The 24,619-nt window shown below is 38.6% G+C and overlaps 1 protein-coding gene across 1 annotated transcript in view; it reads right to left on the bottom strand.

The window, feature by feature from the left end:
- The window catches only part of PDGFD (platelet derived growth factor D), a 221,849-nt gene extending 197,954 nt beyond the window's left edge, over positions 1-23,895 (bottom strand). Inside the window, exon 1 of the mRNA XM_081098110.1 lies at positions 23,575-23,895. Within this exon, the coding sequence (XP_080954236.1) occupies positions 23,575-23,698 (124 nt within the window). The 5' untranslated portion in view covers positions 23,699-23,895. The remainder of the gene's footprint in view (positions 1-23,574) is intronic.
- Positions 23,896-24,619: the final 724 nt, after the last annotated feature.

Genomic DNA, 24,619 nt, shown 5'->3' with positions numbered 1-24,619 from the left:
GTCTTCGTTAGAGCAAATTACTTGAGCACAAAATGCAGATTCAGCTCAAGATTCACATACTGGTATTCCAATAGAGACGACATAAAGAGACTGAGCTTATGTACAGTTACTGTGTGAAAAAATCCCGTAAATTAAATAATTCTGTGTCGAAAAGTATACATTTTGAAACATGAAGAAACATACATAGAAAGATTAGTGATTTTCTTTCCCTTAACCCCTAAAGGAAGGAGTCCTCTAAGATTGTAATTTTGGGGACATTCTCTTCCTCCCCTTCCCTTCCTTCCTTTCGGAGGAGCCTCACCCCTCAATGTAGATGCCTCTAATGCCAAACTCTCCTGGAGACCAACTCTACATTTCTAACTGCACCCCCGCTGCACATCGTACTGGCCACTGAATATCCAAATCCAATCATAACTTATACCTTCTAATTCCCCTATTGTTGTAATGCCCTGACTCTTTCCCAGTGATCCAGGGAGTTAGAAATGTCTTCAGTGGAAGCTCTCCCTTTCTTCCTGTTCTCATGGCTGATGGTTGTATATAGGCTTTAGTGATGCCTCACTTGGGCTGTGTTAACAGCTTCCCATGTCACTCACTCTCAATTCATTGTAAAAGAGCTGCCTCCATGGCCTGGCCCACCTGACCCTTGTGCTTCTCTCTCTCCTTCTCCGCACATGCTGCTCCCTGATGCTCCTCCCTGGTGCCCACACGCTTTCTGTTTCCTAGAGAAGAGATGCCTCGGCACCTGTGTTAATCCAGTTTCTCAGCCTGTAATGCTCTCCCCAAATTAAGCTTTTAAAAAGGTTCTCACTTATAGTAGGTTAAATGGTGGCCCCCAAAAGTTATGTCCACACTGAGATGTGTGAATATTACCTTCTATAGCCAAAAATGTGATTAAGTTCGGGCTCTTGAGAAAAGAAACTAATCCTGGGTTACTCATCATGTCCTCCACACAATGTCAAGTGTCTTATCAAAGGAAGCCAAGGGGTGGTTCACACAGAAAAGGGGGAAGCAACATGACCGTGGGGACAGAATTGGAGTGATGGAGCCAAAGCCAAGGAGATCCAACGGCAAACAGAAGGTGTGGCACAGACTCTCCCTGGCCTCTGCAGGGTGTGTGGCCCTGAGGACACCTTGACTTGGGACTTCTGCCTTCCGTAACTGTGACAGAATACATTTCTGTTGTTCTAAGCCACGAAGGTTGTGGCAATTTGGTACAGCAGCCCAAGGACGCTAATACAACATTTGTGTAGTCTGGTTCAAATGCCACTTTCTGTTCCAAAAGGATTCCTAACTCTCTGGGTTTGGTGACTCTCCCTAGTTAGATCTATTCAGTCATCATGTTTTAACATTTATTGTATTAATTAACACTACCACATTAATGTCACCACATCTATGTATATCTTGCATGGATATATTTATAATATATGTAACATGATACATCTGAACATATAAATAAGCATGCCTATACATATATGTGTAAAATATTATCATGCCTCAGGGAATATGTGTGTATGTGTGAATATATGCATAATATTTCCATCCATACATTATCTAATTGGTTTGTTAAATCTCCATCTTATCTATTAATCTATCACAGTGCCTTACTAACAAAAGATGTTCAGGATTTTTCAAATAAATAAAATTGTATTCAAGTCTCCTGTGATTTCTCTTATCACCGCGTCCCCAAATTCTTGGTGTAGTTAAATGAGAATCTGAGATGTGATTGATCTTACTTTAGAAAAAGCTAAGGCCCTAAGACATTCTTTGTGACTAGAATAAAGGAGAGGGTTCCATAGAGTGATGGCCATTCTTCCAAATTACTCCAGAAAATGCAGACTGCTCATAAGTCACCCCAGCATGGCCAATGCCGTCTGTGAGATTCACCGTTATGATGCATCAGGGAGTATCAACAGAGGTCTTGGTACTGCACCTCCACCTGGGTTTCAGAACCTGCTCTCAGGCGTCCTAAGTGAAGTCGGAAAAACCTTGTTGCCACGGGGATGCCCAGGGAAGAGTTGCTCATTGTAACCAATGCGCCTCAGCTTCCTGCCTGGTGCCGAGACCACAGTGTGCTCCCACAGTTTTCCTTATAGTGATTACTTCAATAATAGGTTTTGTCATCATTAATATTTTCTAAGGAAAATAAATAGCATTCTCATGCTGTTTTAAAAGGCTGTATTTTTATATGTGACTTTTTTTTTATATAGGAAACTGCAACTTCCTGTTTGGTATAAGGAACACCTCCAGATCAGGAATTGTTTGCTGGGGCTATTTTAGAAAAGAGCCCATTATAGAGCAAGCTTTCCACTAAAACCAGTACCTGTGTTTAGGCTACACATTTCTGATCATGCTGGAGGGGAGCACACGTGAATAGAAAGGTTTTCAGTCAATGCTTGCAGAATACAGCGGAAACCGTCCTTGGAATGACTTGGTTTGGGCCTCTGTGAAAATACAAAATCTGGCAGCTGATTGGACTTAAACGTTTGGTTTAACCCAGTGGTCGGCAAACTTATTAGTCAACAGAGCCAAATATCAACAGTACAACGATTGAAATTTCTTTTGAGAGCCAAATTTTTTAAACTTGAACTATATAGGTAGGTACATTGTTATTAACTTCATTAGGGTACTCCTAAGGCTTAGGAAGAGCCACACTCAAGGGGCCAAAGAGCTGCATGTGGCTCGCGAGCCGCAGTTTGCTGACCACGGGTTTAACCTATCGATTCCTATCCTTGGAGATGTTATTTACACTGGTTAGCAACTCAAAGCTCTTTGGGGAAGAGGTGCTGGGGAACCATCCCTGTGGTGGTTCTGGATGGAGGACCCTCCGCAGTGCTTCTGGGGCATGTCCAGCTCCCAGCCATTACTCTGGTGCATATAACCTACTGGCCTCAAGAGTCTCCCCACTAGATGGAGAATCATGTCTCTCTCATCACCATATCTCTTGCAGCTCAAGTATCTGGCACATAGTAGGTATTCAGTAAAGGACTGATGAATCAAGCAAAACTCACTCCCAACGTGCTGCTTTAAAACCAGAAAAGGATTGGCATTTTTTTTCCCCTTTGGTTACATTAACTGATTTGTCTACTTTTCAAATCCTGTTAAGATTATTTAAAGCAGCTTAAGTTTCTATCCTTTTTCTTAAAACCAGTTTGTGTTTACATACATTGCTTTTTGACTTTGAAGAAAACTCTGAGTGGCAACTCAGAAACAGATTTCATCCTGACTTCCAAGCTTGTGGTGAAATGCAAGATTTTATATACAGAAAACAGCCTCTCCCGAATAGGCTGCAAACTGGCTTGATCTACAACTTCGGCTTGACTATACACCAGTAAGCTGAACGCTGAAAGTTAGGATTATAAATAAAATATAAAAAGACAACATAAAATGGGAGAACCATAAATTCCCAATTTTTATCACTACTTTTTACTTCAAAATGCTAAAAAATATATATATAGCTGGTGTATTTACCATAAAAAAGCCCCAAATCAACACAGCTTTGGAGGGAAAAGGTAGACATATTGATGACCCAACCTAATAAAGTATTGGAGAAGCCACTTTCTCTCATTCTTATCACTGTCCTTACTGAGACTGGTGATTGCTGTTCCCAACAATAGGCAGGAGGCCTCTGTGATACCGTGGAAAGAGCAACAGATGAGTAGTCAAAAAAACCTGCACTTGAATTTTGACCTTGTCATGATCCACTGTGTGACTTCAGGCAAGTAACTGCACTTCTCTGTGTCTTGGTGTCATCAATCATAGAGCAAGAGGATGGCCTCAAAGAAGCTTTCCAGTGATAAAACGTAATGCGTCCACAAAATCATCACATAAACATCCTGTAGGCACAGCCGTTACTACTACTTGCAGTAAGGTGCAATTTTTATCATACTTGGAAAAAATGTTGAGACATTAAAAACAAACCTGACAAACAATTTAATACAGACATCTAAGTGCCTTATGGTTTATTAGGGGCTAAGACCTTGACATATAGTAGCTATTTAATCTTCACAATCACTTTATAATGTAGGGCTATTGCATTCTAATTAGATCTACACCATCTCTGCTACTCTCCAAGTTCCTCCCAAAAAAATGATATTGGTTAGACTGTTGTTGAGCACAATATCATTTCAAGATTGAAAGACAAATCTCTTATTAGTTATTACGATTAAAATATTAATTAAAACTTTAGCAGAAAAGTAACTTTCTAATTATGGGGCTTTGATTTTCTTGATTTTTCTCTTTTGTGAGTTCAGATATTAGGCTAATTATTCCTGAACCATAGAAATAAATATGTAGGCTCACTTACCAACCCAATATGACTTAACTTTTCTGTGATATGCAATATGATTATTTGATCACTGGATGGCAGTAGAAAAAAGACAGCTTTGTGTGTCATATTATTTTATTCCCTCTCTTGGTTGGGAATGTAAATTAAACTAAGGAAATGTTGTATATCCCAAATATAATAAAAATTTAAGAATAACAGTAATCTGCCATTAATATACAACTATTGTTGTCTATATGATTTCAACAAATTTTAGATATAATTAAAATATGTTGAAAAATTTACATGACTGTTTATTGCTCTGTACCCTATACACATCCAGTTTGTGTGTATGTGTAAAATTTATGAAAATCCAATTTAGATACATTGGTTAGTTGAAAATCATTTCCTGAACAACAGGTCCTTATGCATAGCCACTAGTTGCAAATTTCCTCTGAACCCAGGACCAGCCAATTGGCCACTCTAAACCTGCAGAAAGTCCCTGGAGACTCCTTACTTGTCAGGTGAATGAGATTATAAAAAATAAGTTACTTCTTTGGAAAAAAAAGTATCATTATGATATCAGAAGTGAGAAGGTTGATGCTTTTGTGATTTTTAGGAGACATAGGGCAGAGTGGTGAGCATGTAAAACTACAAGAAAATGAAACCTGTAGCTCACTGCCAAGATTTAAAAACAGTAATCAACTGGAATTCACTGATACTGCCCTAAACTCCAAATTTCCAATAATCCTAATATTTGAAAATATTTTTTCTAAATATATCTCTTCTATTCCATCACCTAATATATAAATCATCATTGCACTGACAATATATATTACATCAGCATACTCTCCACACTAATAAGTACCTTTTGGATGCTAGTGATTATCACATAATTACCCCATGCTCAATTAACAAAGTAATTATTATCATATCACTTTTGACATTGTGCTCCAGAACCTAGTATAGAAACTGGCATATAGTGGAATCACAACAAAAATTTGTGAATAAACAAATAAGTGAATGTATGAGCCAAGAAATGCATAAATGATATATTTTGGTTAAGAGAAATTTTTTAAAAATCTATGAAATATAATGAAATAGTATCATTGCCCTTTTCATCATGTCAGGACTTGAATTTTCTAAATATTCTGATATAGAATGAGGGCCAAAGTAAGGCTAGAAATTTCTCAAAAGCAGAGGCCTAAATGTAATACTAAGCTATCAATATAGAATTACTGGACAGCGAAATTTTGTAAGTGGCTAGAAAATTGAGTTCATCAAACTAAGCAGTTCCATCTTTCATAACAAATGCTTTTTTATATTTATGTCAGTGCTGTAACATAACACATTACCACACATTTATTGGCTTAAAACAACACATATTTATACTCTTATAATTCGGAGGCCAGAAGTCTGAAATCAATTCAGTGAGCAAAAATCAAAGTGTTGGCAGGGTCATGCTCCCTCTGAGTGCCCTAGGGGAGACTCTGTTCCCTGCTTCTTCTAGTTTCTGGTGGCTGCTGGCATTCCTTGGCTTGTGGCCACATCACTTAAATCTCTGTTTCTATGGTCACAATGCCTTCTCTTCTTCTGCCTGTGTCAAGTCTCCCTTAGTCTGTCTCCTATAAGGATACCCATGTAATACAAGATAATCCCTCCATCCCTGGATCCTTAGTTAAATCACACCTGCAAAGTCTTTACTATATAAGAAAGCATTTAGAGGTGCCAGAAGTGGGACATAAAATCTTTGAGGGCCATTACTCAGCCTAGAACATACCCCAATACACAGATTTACAATCTGCACTAAAGCACTCACTAAAATTGGTCCTTTTTGTATATCACTTTGGATAAGCACACTGGAAGGGGTCAATGGGGAAAAATGGGGTGCATATATAATACTTTCAACAATAAAGATATTTTTTTAAAAATAATACACTGGATGGACTAAACAGTAGGTTGTATAGAATCAAATCAGCAATTTGGAAGACAAGGTAGAAAAATACCCAATTAGAGCAGGGGAAAAAAAAGGAATTGAAAAAAATGAGGATAGTTTAAGGGACCTGTGGGACAACATGAAGTATAACAACATCAACATTACAGGGGTAACCAGATGGAGAAGAGAGAGAGCAGGGGATCAAGAACGTATTTGAAGAAATAATGACTGAAAATTTCGCTAAGCAGGTGAAGGAAAAAGACACATAGGTCCAGAAAGCACAGAGAGTACTCAAAAAGATGGCCCACACCAATATACATCATAATTAAAATGACAGAGGTTAAAGACAAAGATAAAATCTTAAAAGCAGCAAGAGAAAGGCAGTTAGCTACAAGGGAACACCCAGAAGATTGTTAGCTGATTTCTCAACAGAAGCATTTCAGTCCTGAAGGGACTGGCATGAAGTATTCAAAGTAATGAAAAACATGGGCCTGAAAACAAGATTACTCTATCCAGCAAGCTTATCATTTAAAATTGAAAGAGAGATAAAGAGCTTTCCAGATAAGCAAAAGGTAAAGGCATTTGTTACCACCAAACTAGTAGTAAAATAAATGTTAAATGGTCTTCCTGATGAAGGAGGAAAAGAAGGAGAAGGAGATGAAGAAGAAAAAAGGAGGAAGAGGAGAAGAAGGAGAAGAAGGAGGAGGAGGAGAAGAGGGGAGGATGAAGAAGGGGGAGAGGAGGAGGAGGAGGAGGAGGAGGAGGAGGAGGAGGAGGAGGAGAAGGAGAAGGAGAAGAAGGAGAACAACAACAACAAAGGAACAGCATTAAAAGAATAAAATGACAATAAATATGCACCTATCAATAATCACTTTAACTGTAAAAAGCTTAAATGATCCAATCGAAAGACATAGGTTACTGAATAGATAAGGAAACAAGACACATATAAATGTTGTCTACAAAAGACACACCTCAGAATAAATGATACACACAGAATAAAAGTAAAGGGATAGAAAAAGATATTTCATGAAAATGGAAAGGAAAAAAAAAGCTGGAGTAACAATACTTATATCTGACAAAATAGACTTTAAAACCAAGGCTATAGTAAGAGACATAGAAGGATACTACTTAATGATGAAAGGAACAATCCAATAAGAGGATGTAACCCTTGCCAAAATGTATGCGCCCAACATAAGAGCACCTAATTACGTAAAGCAAACCTTGATGGGCATGAAGGGAGAGATGGACAGAAATGCAGTCAAAATAGGGTATTTTAACACCCTATTGATATCAATGAATAGATCTTCTAGGCCAAAAATCAACAAGGAAACGGCAGTCTTAAGTAACACACTAGATCAGATAGATTTAATTAATATCTTCAGAGCATTTCACTCCAAAGCAGCAAAATATCCATTCTTTTCAAGTGCACATGAGACATTATCTTGGTTAGACCACATTTTAGACCACAAGTCAAGTCCCAATTAATTTAGGAAAATTTAAATCATTTCAAGTATCTTCTCTAACCATAATTGTATGAAACTGGAAATCAATCACAAGTAAAAAACACACAAAAACATGGAGGCTAAATAACATGTTACTAAACAATAACTGGGTTAACAATAAGATCAAGGAAGAAAAAGATACCTTAAAACAAATGAAAATGAGAATACAACCTCAAATTTATGGGACACAGCGAAAGTAGTCCTGAGAGGAAATTTCATTAGCATTATAGGCCTACCTAACAATCTAAGTTTATACTTAAAGGAACTAGACAAAGTAAAACAAACAAGTTCCAAAGTGAGTAGAAGAAAGACAATAAAATGCATCAAATTGGAATGGAAGAAGTAAGTAAAACTGTCATTATTTGTAGATGAAATGATCCTGTGTGTAAAGAAACCTAAAGATTCCATGAAAAAAAAAAAAAAACTACTACTAGTAAATATATTTAGTAAAGTAGCAGGATACAAAAGAAATAACCAGAAATCAGTAGCATTTTATATGCCAATAATGAACTATCAGAAAGGAAAACTAAGAAAACAATGCCATTTACAATTGCATCAAAAAATAAAATGCCTAGAAATATATTTTGCCCAGTGAGTGTGACTCAGGGGTTGAGCATCAATCCATGAACCAAGAGGTCATAGGTTTGATTCCCAGTCAGGGCACGTGCCTGGGCTGCAGGATTGATCCCCAATGTGGGAGTGTATGTGTGCAGGAGGCAGCTGATCAATGATTTTCTCTCATCACTGATGTTTCTATCTCTCTCTCCCTTTCTGTTCCTCTCTCTAAAATCAGTTAAAAATATTAAATTTAATCAAGTATATAAAAGGCCTGTGGAAAATTATAAGACAATGAAGAAAATGAAGAAGATACAAATAAATGAAAGCATATACCATGTTCATGGATCAAAATAATTAACATCTTAAAATGTCCATACTACTCAAAGTGATCCACAGATTCAACACATTCACAGAACTTGATCAAATATTCCAAAAATTTATATGGAACCACAGGAGGCCTCAGATAGCCACAGCAATCTTAAGAAAGGAGAACAAAGTCAGAGGAATTATGCTACCTGATAGCAAACTACACTATAATGCCATAGTTATCAAAAGAGCATGGTACTGACATAAAAACAGACATATAGTTCAATGGTACAAAATAGAGGACCCAGAAATATACCTACAACTTTATGGTCAATTAATATTTAACAAAAGAGGCAAAAACATATAATGCAATAAAGATAGTCTATTCAATAACTGCTGTTGAGAAAATTGGATACATATGTGAAAAAAAATGAAACTAAGGCCAGTTTTTATACCATATACTAAAAATGGATTAAATACTTAAATGTGAAACTAGAAACTATAAAAATCCTAAATGAACACATAAGCAGTAAAATCATGGACATTTTTTTCTGACATATTGCCTCAGGCAAGAGAAACAAAAGAAAAAATGAACAAATGGGACTACAGCAAACTAAAAAGTTTCTGCACAGCAAAGGATCAACAAAATAAAAATACAGCCCCCTGAATTGGAGAGCATATTCATCAATGATACATCTCATAAGGGTTTAATATCCAGAATCTATAAAGAATATACACACTCAATAGCAATAACCAGATAATCCAATTTAAAAATGGGCAAAGGGCCTGAATAGACACTTCTTTGAAGAAGACATACAGATGTCCAAAGATATATGAAAAGATGGTCAACATCACTAATCATCAGAGAAATCCAAATTAAAACCACAATGAGGTATCACCTCACATCTCTCAGAATGGCTATCATCCAATATAATAAAAACCTAATATGCTAAGTGTCTGGTTGTCCAGTCATCCGTTCAACCAATCAAAGTGAATATGCTAATGATATGCTAAGTCCACTCAACCGCTCCCTATGAGGTGCACTGACCACCCGGGGGCAAACACTCTGACCAGTAGTTTAGCTTGATGCTGGGGTCCGGCCGATCGGGACTGAGCAAGACGGGCTGGACAGGCCCTGGAGCCCTCCTGCTGCCCCTCCTCCTGGCCGACCCCCATCTGGGTGGACCAGCCAGGCCCCACCCATTCACAAATTCGTGCATGGGGCCTCTAATCAATAAATAAACAAACAACAAGGGTTGGTGAGGATGTAGAGAAAAGGGAACCCTGGCACTGTTGGTGGGAATTCAGATTGGTGAAACCACTGTAAAAAGCAGAACGAAGTTAGCTCAAAAAATTAAAAATGGGACTTCTTTTTGACCCAGGAGCTCCACTTCAGGGAATATGTTTGAAGAAACCCAAAAAACTAATTGTAAAGAATATATGCACCCCTATGTTCATTGCAGTATTACCTACAACAGCCAAAATTTGGGAGCAGCTTAAGTGTCCATCAGTTGATGAGTGGATAAAAAAGAGCTGTGGCATATTTGCATAATGGAATACTGCTGGACCATATAAAAGAAGGAAATCTTACCATTTCTGACAGCATGGATGGACTTGGCCAAGTGAAATGAGCCAGTCAGAGAAAGACAAGAATCACATAGTATGTGGAATTGAATAAACAAAATTTTTTAAAATAAAAAAACAAAACTAGGTAACATAAGCTGCCCTATAATTATTTATATACATATTTTATCCCTTTAGTGTAAGTTATAATGGAGTTGAGGCTGTGCCTTATGCTTAACTGTTTGCCTTAGTGCTTCATCCAGTGCTCTGCATGTAGTCAGTACTCAATCAATATTTATTGAACAAATGTGTTTGTTTATGCTTTTTGCAGTTGGGTTTGGTGAAAAATACTTTAGTAAACTAACCTTCAGTGAACTAAAGAACCAAATCAAAGTAGTGCAAGCCAGAGGGGCTCTCCCAGAGTTATTTAAATAATCTCCCCTTACCCCATACTTAATTAAACTAAATTCCAAATAGCTCTCACTCTATTCTTTTTTTTTTAATTAACTACTGTCTAAAATTATTTATTTCCATGTTTAGCAACTCCATCAGTGAGCTTCTTGTTTTATAGCAAATGTATACTTTTTGTCCCACTCAGTAGCGATTCTCTTCTTTAATCCTCAGTATAATAACTTAAAGTGTGAACGTGTTCACTTTATATGAATAAATCTTTAAATGGAATGGAGATGAATTCATCTTACCTTAGCTTTCTATACTTAACCACTGAGATTCAACCTAACAAATTGTTTACTGACCCTTACTTTATTTACTTCTTTCTTTGAACTTCTATTATTAAGTAGTGGAAGCTTCACATGAAAGTTCTCAAATACTAACACTGGAAGGGAAAGGTATACCAAGAAGAATTCATTCTAGTCAGAGCATGTGTGGGATTATTTTAGGATGAGGTGGGAAAAAACAGTTAAAAACTCTCCACATTTCATTGATATAAGTCCAAAATTAACCACAAAATGGCATGCTTATGCCTAGGCAGCATCTAAAAGTATGTGTGATGTTGGCACTCCCAGAAAGTCATTCGGAAACATAACCAACTCTCTCCACCAAGCTAATGTTTATAACAGCTAAGAAAGCACTTTTGCATGTTATAAGTACGCAAGAAATATCAGGTATTAGCATGTACACCCACAATCAGAAACACCACTTACTGTAAAGACATGATCGTTAATTACTCTATTTTACTTTACATATAATTTATGCAAATAAGTGCTTCCCTTTGCCCCCTGCCTCGAGTTCATCTACACCAATACTGCACAAGTTCCTGAGCTGGAAGTGTCCACAAGTTACTTTTATATTTCTATCACCTTCCCTTATCTGCTCTTCCTCTTCTAGTCCCTATCCTATTCACTGATATTAATAGACATCAGACAATTCTCAGAAACCTTAGAGTCACCCCAGGTTAGGAGTTAAACATCCTTTCTCCCATTCATTATGGTCATGGGAGGGCTCATGTGGCCCAAATGATCAGCCGTAAGAAAAAAGACAGTGATTGGCTGATTTCCTGGTTCTTCAAATCTTATCGAGCTACTCCTACCTGCCAGGCAATGACATGGACAATGAGGATGCTTAACTTTATTAAGTACAGAGACTGCTTACTCCAACAGAAGCCAGGTAGATAAATATCAGTATAGGCTTTATGATGGGAATGTGGGAAAAATAAAGGAGTAGTTGATTGGGAGGGTTGGGCGTCAGGAAAGGCCACGTAAAGTGGTGCAATTCCTCTGTCTAAATTTTAGACCCTAAAATGTCACACCTGCTCAGTACATGTACTCAACAGTCCATTAAAAAACAATTATGATGTGTCTGGAAGAACAATGACAACAAAAATATTAATACAGTTTAGGAATGCACCACTGGATGAATATTCTAATATTTAAAAATTAAAAAGTTAAAAACAATATAAAACTAATTATTTTACTCTGAGGCCTACTGAATCGAAGTGTTTACTTTAAATCCCAGTGAGATCACCCTTGTAGAACTCAATTAGTGAAGTAAAAAGAGGTGGAGAGCACAGTAAGGAAGTAGAAGCTGTAAATGTAGGTTTACAGGACATTGGCACATAAATAGCAGTTGACCCTTTGGACAAAACTAAGATCTTCCAGAGACTCCCAGGGATAAAATGGAAAGATAAGGCTAAAGTTAGAGCCTTAAAAAACATACCGATATGCCGAAACCGGTTTGGCTCAGTGGATAGAGCGTCGGCCTGCGGACTGAAAGGTCCCAGGTTCGATTTCAGTCAAGGGCATGTACCTGGGTTGCGGGCACATCCCCAGTGGGAGATGTGCAGGAGGCAGCTGATCGATGTTTCTCTCTCATCGATGTTTCTAACTTTCTATCACTCTCCCTTCCTCTCTGTGAAAAATCAATAAAATATATTTTAAAAAAAACACACACAAAAGAAAAACATACCGATAATTATAGCACAGGCAGGAAGAGAAAACCCAGCCAAGGAGAGAAAAATAATAAATAAGCAAAAGGGTGAATGATATAAGAAAATCTATGTGTGTTCAATTGTTATAAATTTTCCATTGTTATAAATATCCTTCTATTATTTTAAATAGTGTAAGTTTATATATGAATTTATACGTATCTATCCCAAAATGTTGCAGTTGTAGAACCTGATAGGTTAAAATATGGCATTATTTGTTACCTTTGAATGCTCTTTCTTTTTATATAACAAAATGCTGCATACATAAGATCTGTCACTATTCATAATGGTTGCGGGCACAGAACAAAACATAAAATATACTCTGCTACTCCAAATAACCTAAAATAAGTATTCAGTTGGTTCTGCCTTTGTTTATATCACCATTTAAAACATATCATTTAGAAGCAGTTAAGGCAAAGAAGGGGCAGTGTCAAGCCAAGGGAAGAGAACATTTCAAGAAAAGACCTGCCAATCACAAGGCGGCTACAAATTATAGTGACCTCACCCAGCACAGTTCAGTGGAGCAGCAAAGATGATGAAATTGCAAAGGGTAAAGTAGAGAGGAATGGAGACAGTGAGCTACAGTGAGACAGAAGAAGTTAATACGGCGATAAAATGAAGAGAATCAGTAAAACACCTTGTATATGTTATGGGAGGGTGCAAAGAAACTTGTAGATGGGAGTTGGTGAGAGGATGGAGCCAATAAGAAGAGAAAGTTTAAATAGAGGAGCAGAAGTAAACTCTGTGGGTTTAGGTCTTGGGATTGAGGGATTCAATCCCTCAGAATCAATCAGAAAGAGGGAGAATCGGCCCTAGCCAGTTTGGCTCAACAGATTGAGCATTGGCCCATGGACTAAAGAGTCACAGGTTCGATTCCAGTCAAGGGCACATATCTCAGTGGCAGGTTTGATTCCCTGCTGGCCCACTGGGACCACATGTCTTTCTCACATTGATGTTTCTCTCTCTGTCTCTCCCCCTCTCTTTCACTCTCTCTAAAAATCAGTGGAAAAACATCCTAGAGATTAACAAACAACAAAAAAGGAGGTAGAATCATGCATAGGAGGGGATATAAAAGCACAATACTCACATACAGGACTGACTTAGAAGAGCATTGCTGACTCTGATCCTGAGATAACTTATTAATGCGAATATTGGGTTTATACTTGATGTTATTGTTGGTTAGCAACTACATCATTTGTTGAAACATAAACTGTGTTCAACTAAACCAGTTAGAAGATAAAGAGTGATATAGGTATAGACTATATCTATCTGTCTATCTATCATCTATCTCTCTAATCTACCATTACATAAACTGGTGCTAATTCAAGTTATTTTATTTTATAATTATAGAGTTGCTCTTATTTTCTAGCCAAAGAGCTAGATTTTTCATTTATCTCTGTTGAATTTCGTTTTAATAGGATAAGCCCATCATTTCAACCTAAGAACATGTGGATTTTATAATTCAACAATCACTAAACTATAGTTACAGGCACACTACCTATTTTGTAAATAACACTTTATTGGAACACAGCCACACCCATTCATTTATGTAATTTCTGTGGCTGCTTTCATGTAACATGAAACAGAGAACTGATGGCCTAAAAAGCCTAAAATATTTGCTATTTGGCCCTATACAGAAAAAGTCAGCCAACCTTGGCATGTAATCCAACCTAACAACTATTCTTTCCAGCTAAAATATGCAAGTTTGGAAGATACATTTTCCATGTCTTCATTCAAATTATTTAGGACTCTAATCCCAATAGGATCTAATCCAAAATACTGATAGAAATCCCTGCTCACCTCCTTCTTGACTAACTAACACAGATCTGCCAGTTACCACTAAAAGAATGATAACAACAGCTTATTACCATCCCGGCTACAATCGCTTGTTTCCACAAAGCTGTAAAAGTGAGCATTGTAAATCTTGTGGTGAAATCCATATATGCTTAAGTTGCTACCATTTCCAACTGATGATACTGGTAAACCTATCAAATGTGTAATCTAAACTTTCCTTTTTGACTCAAAAGCATCAATAAAAACATCAGCAAGTTTACTAGGCTGCAATATCATGATTCCCTGGTGCATTGGGAAATAGTTGTAACAGTCCATTTGGGCCGCTAAAACCAAATACCATAGACTGTGGCTTAGAAACAGCAGAAAAGTATTTCTTACTGTTCTAGAGCCCAAGATTGCGGTGCCCGTAGGTTCAATGTCTTTTCGCTGTATCCTCACTCACATGGCAGACGGAGGGATGCACTCTCAGGTGTCTCTTTCACAAGAGTACTAATTCCATTCATGAGGACTCTGTCCTCATAATCTAATCAGTTCCCCCAAATTCCACTTTCTATTATCATCACATTGGGAGTTACAAATTTCAGGGTATGAATTTAGAGGGCAGCACAAACATTCAGTTGCATTTTTCACTGTATTCAATAAGGAGCCTAAGCCGGCTGTGCTTTCTTTGGTCTTAAAAATGATTTTCAAAGCTTGAAAATATAAGAGGAGGCAGGAAAACTACTAGCTGTCACTTCTCAACGCTAACAGTGCGATAACTGGAACCAGTCTGGTTCACTGACGTCACAGCACGCTCCCAGTCTGCTGTGGGTCTGGGGACCACACAAGCAAGTGGGATGGAATTGCATGGAGAGTAAAGGCAAATGGTCCTTTAATGTCTACCACATGAACGCTATGAACTCATTCATACACTTTGTGACACTAATTTTGGCTTTTAAGCGAATTTGTTGCATATTTATTAGTTCATTTGGTTGTGTTTTACATAGTTGAGGTTGCTGAATAGCTAAATTCTAGAAAATTAGCCTATTGCTATATTGCTTATTAAGCGTTTCAGTAAAATAGGAAACTTGTCAGCAGCTTCTCACCATTGGGTCTGAAATGACTTGTTAAAAATTAACACAGAATATTCAACCCATGCTCATAACTCACCCCAGCAATTGTCACTACACTCCCTCAGACCAAAGAAGGCATGCTGGATTTCAAATTTCAGAAATCAAGAATCCTATCACACAGGCTTTCCATAATGTTTGGCTCGCTTTTATAGATAAAGTACTGCATCCACAATTATGTCTTTATAAACACTGCACAAAAAGGTGCTCAAGTGAAAAACCTAATATCTGAGAAAAGATCACTCTTCTTTATGAAAGACAGCTCGCATGCCTATGGTCCTGTCACCGATCTCTCTGTCTCCCAATTATACAAAAACCACTAATTTGCACACGGCACAAAACATAAGAAAACACAGTATTAATCTACCAGTATTAAAGTTAATATACTAATGTCTGCATGTCAAGGTGAGAGCAAAGATATAGTATTAAAGCATCATCAACTCTTGTAAGAAACAAGTTTTGCTTCATTCCTGTTCTGAGAAACATTCTCGGAAGATAATATTTCCTCCTGTCTGTGCACTATACATGTTAGTGTCTCGTGGGCTTATTCCTTTATTTATGACTTACAGAGGGTCCTGAAATACTGTGTGGGGAGACAGTACATTTCTGCTGCAGTATTTGTCTTGGGTTCTTTCTTTTTAGCTCTTTATATTACTAGTGACCCAGTGCACAGATTCGTGCACATTGAAAGGAAATTAATTAGAAGAAATATTGTAATATCGCTCTTCACCCTTTCTCTAATAGAGAAATTCACGATCGATCGACAGTGACAGATTGAAACACACAAGTGCGAATGGAGCCAGCGAGAGCTTTCTATGTATTGTGCATGCGTGAGTCAACTTAGCCTTTTATATATATAGATCCCCTTGCAATTTTTTGCCAAAATTGTCCTCATAAGAGTTAATGTAAAAGTGCTCCCATTTAAATTGCATTAATTCTGAAATATACAAGTGGAATAACTTAAACCACTAGACAGGTCACTTTCATGATTTATATTACCCTATGAGACTTCAGATAGAGTCAACAGTTTCTAATATCTGGGGTTCTGAGCTGCAGAGGGGTATCCAGGGTGAGGGGACCTCAGTGCTGTCCCGAGAAAACTCAGGCATGGCCTCCTCTAGCATATTGAGAAGATATTCTGTGTCTCTGTCCCACAGGCAGGGAGGTATAGAAAGACTGGCCTTTTTTATTATTATTGATTTCAGAGAGAGGAAGGGAGGAGAGATAGAAACATCAATGATGAGAGAGAATCATTGATCGGCTGCCTCCTGCATGCCCCCTACTGGGGATAGAGCCTGCAACCCAGGCATGTGCCCTGACCAGGAATCGAACTGTGACTTCCTGATTCATAGGTCAATGAACCACTGAACCACTGAGTCACAGCAGCCAGGCAAAAGGCTGGTCTTGATCACAGCACTGGTCTGGCTGACTTCTCAGAAACACTACAGGACTCGGCATTGAAACACAGAACAGGGCATATCTTTCCCTAAATTAAATCTTTCACTGGCTTCCCATTGCCCTCAGCAGGACTGCCCAACTCCCTAACATTACTTCCCAGACCTTTCACTAGTGGACACTTGCTTACCAATGTTCTCATCTCTAAATCTTGGCAAGTGCTATTCTCTGCACTGGAAAACCCACCCTCCTTCCTCACTGCTGCCAACTTCTTAACTCCTCCTATGCATTCTTCATTCCCCAGTGTAGACATCCCTTCCCCCAGGAAGCTTCTCCAACCCCTAATCTATATTAGGTCCTCCTTGTGAATTGCCATACTCCTGCGCATCCCCTCGATTAAAGCACCTATCGCACAACATAGTGGCTTCATGGTTTTTAAACTGGAAAACACATTTTTTCCAAATAAAAATCTTAGAAAGAATTCAAATATGTGAAACAGAAATGCGGAGATACATGGAATTGTTCTATTGAAACAGGAGTGGAGAATCTGAAGCTATACATGTTCAGCCTCTGAGGCATTCTGTGCTGGCCTCTAAGGTACTTCTTGAGAATCGAGGGACTCTCCAGGGTGCATCCAAACACAACGACAACACACTGGAACTAAGCACTTATTTTTCTATATTGCCCACGAGACCATAGGCTCCAAGAAGGCAGGAACCGTATTTGTTTCATTCAAAATGTGTCTGATAACTGAGCATCTGGCACAGAAACTGGAAGTTATTAGAGATACAATAAATGATTTTTGAATAAATGAATAATAGTTCTATTAGGGTGAGCAGCAGAGCTCAGAGTTAACAATGATTTGTTCCTTCTTCTCTTGACAGTCCAGATCAAGTAAAGTATGACCTGAGAAGAGATAACCGTAAAGGAGATCAGATAGTGCAAAGAGTAACCCATTCTTCTCTAAAGTCATCTTGATCTTTTATAAAAGCCAATGCATTACAGAAATGGCATGGCACAGAAGAGTTAGAAACATCCTACACCTGATTTGCTTAAAAGCTGTTCCTATTTTACTATGAGAAAGAATTTTATTAAGGTCTTCAGGAAGTGCGTTTTTATGCTAATCAGATCATTTCAGCAAAGAAAGTTCAAGAGTAAGTTCTAGAAGAAAAATGATTTGCATTATGACTCAACTCTCCAGGACAGTTACATAACGATGCACATCCTTCCAGACTTTTAGAATGATGGGATTATCTGAGCCACTTGTGCTGGAGAGTCCTGTGTGACACCACGCATATGGCTTGTCAGTGACTCTTGGGGACATTATTTGAACTTGTGGTTCTGAAACAATATTTTGCTTTCACTCACTTAAAGGGGAAATCTTGTAGACAAAAATCACTGTCATTTAATAAACACAATATGGTCATTCCTGTAACTCACAACCTAGTGGTCTCTTCTGTTACAAAGTATATAAACACATGGCTGAACCAGCCTTTTAAAAAGAACAATGGAATTCTATGAGCTGTAAAAAAGAAAGAAAAGAAAAAGGATTTCTTACCCTTGGAGACAGCATGGAGGGACCTGGAGAGCATTATGCTAAGTGAAATAAGCGAGACAGAGTAAGACAAGTATCACATGATCTATTTAAATGTGCAATCTAATGAACAAACTGATGAACAAAATAGAACCAGAGACATTGAAGCATGCAACAGACTGGCATATTTCAGAGGGAAGGGGAAAGTGGGAAGAAATTAACCATAGAACTTATATGCAAAACCCATGGACACAGACAATAGTTCAGTGAAGGCATGAGAAGGGGGTGGGACTGGGGTGGGGGAGATCAATGGGGGGGAGGAAGGAGATATCTGTAATACTTTCAACAACAAGGATAAATTTAAAACTCACAACCATGCTCTATAATATTATGAGGTTTTAATATCTCTAGAGTTGAACAGAAATATAAACACTGAAGAATGTATGAATTAGACACAAATCTGACTCTTAGCATTCAGACACTTTGTTTATATTGTCCTCTATTGTATTGCCTTCCCTTTAAGCTTTGATCTCTGCACCAAAGTCAATGTACTGTCTTCCGCTGGGATAATAGGAACCCATGTTATTTAAACATCCAGCTTGAGTACTTAAAAACCTAAGACCACAATTACTAAAATTGCAGGCCTATCTCTAGATTATGATAATGTAATAGATGATTCAAGAACAAGAATACTAAATAACACAACAAGACCAAATTCAAACCACTTACCACAAACACCTGTAGTTTCTGAATGCAACAATAAGTCAACAAAGTGAAGAGGGACTCTGTACTCTTAATCCCCTCAGCAGGAAGTTCTATCTAGTTTGATGGGAAAATGAGTACATAATGCTGCCAGTTAATTGCTATCTTTACCCTTCTTGATCCACACTCTAAGCAATACCAGTTGTGGCCAGTTATTATTAAAAATCAACAAGTACATAGGCACTAAAATAAGAATACGTGGATGCTATTGCCAAATGAGTTTTTTCTGCCCCAAGAGGTGAATCAGTTTGAGAAAAAGTAATAAATATAAGGAAGTATAAATATTCAATTAAGTACTGCAATCTAATTTTACTCCTTCTTAGATGTAGAACCTTTTTCTTCTTGGATACAGAGACCAAATCCAACCACTGTCCTCCATTCCGTCACCTTCAGCCATCCTGCAGGTGCTGGGAAAGGCTCTACAGATAGTCCTTTTAGGACAATAATATAGTTGACCCTTGAACAACACAGCTTTGAACTGCATAGGTCCACTTATACATAATTTTTTTTTTCAATAAATACTATAAATATTTTCTTTTCCTTGAAATTATCAATAAAATTTTATTTTTTGTAGCTTACTTTATTGTAAGAATACAGTGTATAACACATCTAATACAAAATATGTGTTAATTGATTGTTTATGTTATTGGTAAGGCTTCCAGTCAACAGTAGGCTGTTAGTAGTTAAGGTTTTGGGGAGTCAAAAGTTATATTTGGATATTTGACTGACAAAGGGGTGACAACCCTAACCCCCAAGAGTCAACTGTATAATATAATGACGAGTTCTGGAAAGCCAGTAGACAGCAGCAGACCAGTCTGCTATACTGGATAGCAGAAAACTATATTATTAATCAACCCTTACACTTCACTTCTGTATCATTTCTTAACTACTCTGGTTATCTGGAGCTATTAAGTACAGGTTGATAAAAAACAAGTTGTTGGTTTTTGTTTTTTTTTAACACTAGAAAGACTGAAATTTAGTATATACCTATATTGCCCAAAAGCAGTCAAACTGACTGCATTGTGAAAGAATAATATCGGAGCACTCTGCACTTATGTTCCTTAGCTTTTCCAATGACTCACTTCTATTCAACATTTCTTTCATGAATTTAGGGCGCAAAAGAAATAAAATAAACAACTTATTAGAACAAGTATCACTGCATAAAGATTCGAATAACAAGTACTAGTTTAGCTTATTGAGCAACTGCAACTTATCAAGTATCAACAATGTATCATGTACTTGTATGTTATCATGTGACGGTAATTGAAAAAAATGAAAACTGTTATTTCAATACAGAGCCGAGCTGGTCATATAAGAAATTTACTCAATTCAATAATAAGAGTCATTTGATTATTTAAAATTTCCCAAGCAGTCAAAATGACTGCTTTTGGGCAATATAGGTATAACACATATATATATACCAGAAATGAAGGAGGGGGGAGGTAACTACAATTATTAATAAATGCATTTATATGTTGTACAAAAAGTCACAAAATTCTAAGACATTATGTCCTTATATACATAATTGTTTTTCTAATTGAAATAAAAAAGCAGTCAAAATGACTTCCTTGGGCAATCTAGTGTTAATCAGGCTGGACAGTCTCCAACACACCTCATGTCCAGCACAGGATGCCTGCCTTCTTTATTCCTTTCTTAAACCCAAAATTAGGTAGCAGCTAACAGGGTCAGCAGGGAGAAATCGATGGCACTCAGCGTAATGACAGTTTCATCATGAGATAATAGTTTCCAAAACCCTATTCAAGGGTCATGGCTAATTTCTTTGTTGTGATTTCTTACCATTTGTAATCTGAGCGCCAGATCTTCCAGAGACTCTAAATTAATGGTTGGGAGCTTTTATCTTCTGTATTCCCCCTTATATTCCAGGTCCATCCCCTTCCCAAGCTTATTCCCTGTCTTAATCTGATAGTCAAAAGATCAAGAATACTACTGTCTTCTTCAAGGAAGCATTAGGAAACATTGGGACAGCAAGTGGAAAATGTCTGGAATCAGAACAAGGGTTTAATTTAGTAAATTATTAGTTTCTCTTGTCAGCTCAACTGTTGCCATTAAGATTTTTCAGACAACGTCTAGACTTCTTCAAAGATTCTTTATTCTACTGTCTCTCCAAAACTCTCTGGCAATGTTTCTCAACCTTTTTTAAATTATTTTCAATCCCCACTTAAGGTTCCCCTTTTAGACTTTTTTTTTTTCCTAATCACATCCCCTCCCTATGAAATATTAACACTAGAGATAGATTGTTAATCTGTTTATATGCACTGGTCCTTTCAAGGACCACACACTATTGTAATACCAAAGATTTTTCACCTCCTAATATCCAATTTTGACCTTTTGGAGCAATATGTTTTTTTCTTTTTGAGAATGCATGCTCTATAAGAAAAGCTATGTTTTGAAAATTCTCCAAACTAACCAAACATTATGAGTTAATTTATTTACTCTGTATGTGACAATTTTCTTTTATCCTAAATCTCCTTTCCCCTGTCCTAGTCTTATTTACTGACATTGAGAAAAGTATTGGACAATATAAACCAATCAAAATGCATGTGTGTGTATTTGTGTGTCTACTATTAGAATAATTGCAAAACAGCTTTAGCTAAAATATGGAGAACTAAATCCAGGGAAGTTTTTGAAATGCTGATAAAGTATATCATTTGTTATATAGACTTGACAGATGTATAGAGTTTTCACACAGAAAAATAAAATGAGATTATTATTTTCAAAAAAATATTATGAGCTGCATGACTTGGTTTTAGTCAGAATCGTGGGCTAATGGGCAATGCTTACAGACTTTCAGATTCTGTCCTTGACTTCTTGTTACTGATACTGGGAGGCCAAGGATTACACAATTATGGGTATGAAGTCATGCAAATTAGAAATGGCATTTTACTCTCTGCAGCTGAAAGGGCATATAAAGTGCAAGCATTAACAAATCCAAAAACTCAACTAGAAGAAGACTTCTTGATGGAAATATTAATGAGTAAAACAAAACTATAAAAGATTGATCTTAAGCCTAAACTTTTTAAGTTTAGTAAGAAAATGTTATGCTGTAATTAAGTTGTAAAGTTATCAGAAAGGTAATAATGGCGCATTTTACATAAAACATTATAATGAAGTAATTCTATACATATAGGGGCATCTCTGGCCAGGAGTTGACTCCATAGTTCCCTGTACCTTCCACACACACACACACACACACACACACACACACACACTTCAGATGATTTGAATGTACTGAAATCTGCAGTTTACTTATCATCAGAAAATATAATGAAGTTTCTTTGTTTCAAAGTTCAGAAGCTTTTTAGCAAAGTCCAAGTTAAGGACATACAATGAGAGAACAAGGTGGCTAATATGAATTTACCAGAGAACAGTCAAATGTTGCCAGCTCAAACAGTGAAGCCAACAAATTTAACTTGGTGATCTGAGGGGATGTGTTAGAACTGTACAGAAGCAGAGGAAGATGTCATTGATGAAGGAAAACCTATGAGTCACTTCAGGTAGATGGCAGAAACAGCTGCAAAACACTGGCAACATCAGCTGTAGTTGAGAATTGAGAAATAAATCAACTTCAGAACTTGGTGGAGGCCCAGAACATAAATAAACTGAATTAAAAGTCTCTGGGACCCAATGACCCAGGTGTCCTCTGGAATAAAGGAAAACAAACAAGCTTGCTTAGGATAGCTGTTTAAAGAGCTTTACTTTTTTTGCAAACAGTTGAAAAGCCTTCTGTGCCAGGAAATTAATAGCAGAAACCGGTCCCCCTATGGTACAGATGGAACCCCAAAATCCCTCTTCTCCAAGACTCTGAACTTCTGAGCCACTCTGAACCCCAGTGGGAAAGTCACTCTGGGGACAGAATGGGCACACATCCACCTCCTAAAACTAAGCAATTTATAGAAAAGCTGTCAGTCTGTCCCAGGTGTGACTGAGATACTGAAATGCCTCGTTTCCTCTTTCTCCACTAAAACAATAAAAATTAAAAGAAGTCACCCGAGAAAGTCACTCTTGAGTGCCTCCTTCTACTTTAAGTGTCTCAGCTATCTGAGTTTCAAGTTCAAAAGGTTAAGAGCTTCACCAATGGGCGGCGCAGCCTGCAACTTTCTGCAACTCCGGGGATCTGGAATCAGTACCCCTTGGGCATCAAATCGATGTCTCCAGGGTGTGGGGAGAGAGCCACCTCACCCATCCCATTCCCTCCTGCACGCATCCCACACATGTCCATCCTATTCCAGAAAAAAAGGGGGCTCTCTCAGGACTGGGGATCTGGGGACGGACACGAAACCCCCCACACCACAATGCATTCACCAGGGTTCGCATTGGGGAGAGACAAAGAGAGGACAAGAAAAAGTGATTGTTTTTAATAAAATAAGTAAATAAAATCCGAGCCTCTTACCATCTCGCCTGAGGTTGGCGTTGCGCAAAGCTTTGATGGATGCGCTCTGCGGGGCTGCAGAAGTGTCCCGGTAGCTGCAAAAGTTTGCGCAGATTAGAGTGTAGACAAGGATGAGCCGGGGCATTGGGACCGGAGACGGAGGGGACAGCCTTGCTCTCAGAAAAACCCGGGCGATCTCCCGGGACGGCCGCCGCCGCACCGCGCTACTGCCGCCCGCGCTCCCCCGCGATGGCCGGCCGCCGCGCTAGTCGCCAAGCTCTCCCCAAACTTCCTGCATGCTGAACTTTCCGAGCGCGTGTGGGTGCCGCACTTCCTTGTGGTGCTGAGAGCTGATAAATGGTGACGGGACGAACAACAGGTTGATGTTTGGTCGCCCCCTCCGGCGGCCGGCAGCTGCAGCACAGGCTGCAGGGGGCGGGCGCCGCGCGTTCCGGGGCGGCGAGCGGCGCGGCGTGGCCTCTGCCCGGAGGCTGCGGCCCCGGAGCTGCGCGCACTCAGGCTCCGGCGGCGGCAGGAGCAGCCCAGCTCCCCGGGCCTGGCCAGCACCCGCTCCCCCACTGAGCATGCCCATGCCCGGCTTGACCGAGGGCCAGGACTCTTGCCACCCCCCTGCGTTTAACCCTCGACATTAGACCAGGAAGGGAGCAGAGAACAAACAAGGTGGCCAGGAGGAAGTGGGGGAAGGTAGAACCCAGGTACTTCTCCAAAGGTGACTGGCTCATTCCCCTGCAAGGCAGAGCGGGTGCCTTGGTGATAGTCGGGTGGGGAAAGGGACTGGAGTTGGAAGTGTTTAGTTTGCAATAAATCTTGACTAGTTCTACTTAGTGAAGATTTGCCTCTGGGAGAAAAATGGAAACATGCAATTGCAGAGGAGCCCAATTCTGTGCTTTCCTTTGAGCTTCAGTGGATATGACCTTAGCTAAGTCAAGGTTAATTTCTCAGGGGGACAGCAGTCCTTTCTCCCTAGCTCACAGGGCTCTCGTAGTCATGGGCCAAGTCCATGTGTTGAAGTGTGTAACGAATTACCAAGGGTGCTTTTAGATGC

The sequence above is a fragment of the Myotis nattereri genome, assembly GCF_964212035.1.
Source record: "Myotis nattereri genome assembly, chromosome: 9".
Classification (NCBI taxonomy): Eukaryota; Metazoa; Chordata; class Mammalia; order Chiroptera; family Vespertilionidae; genus Myotis; species Myotis nattereri.
This window is presented reverse-complemented; position numbering and strand designations above follow the sequence as displayed.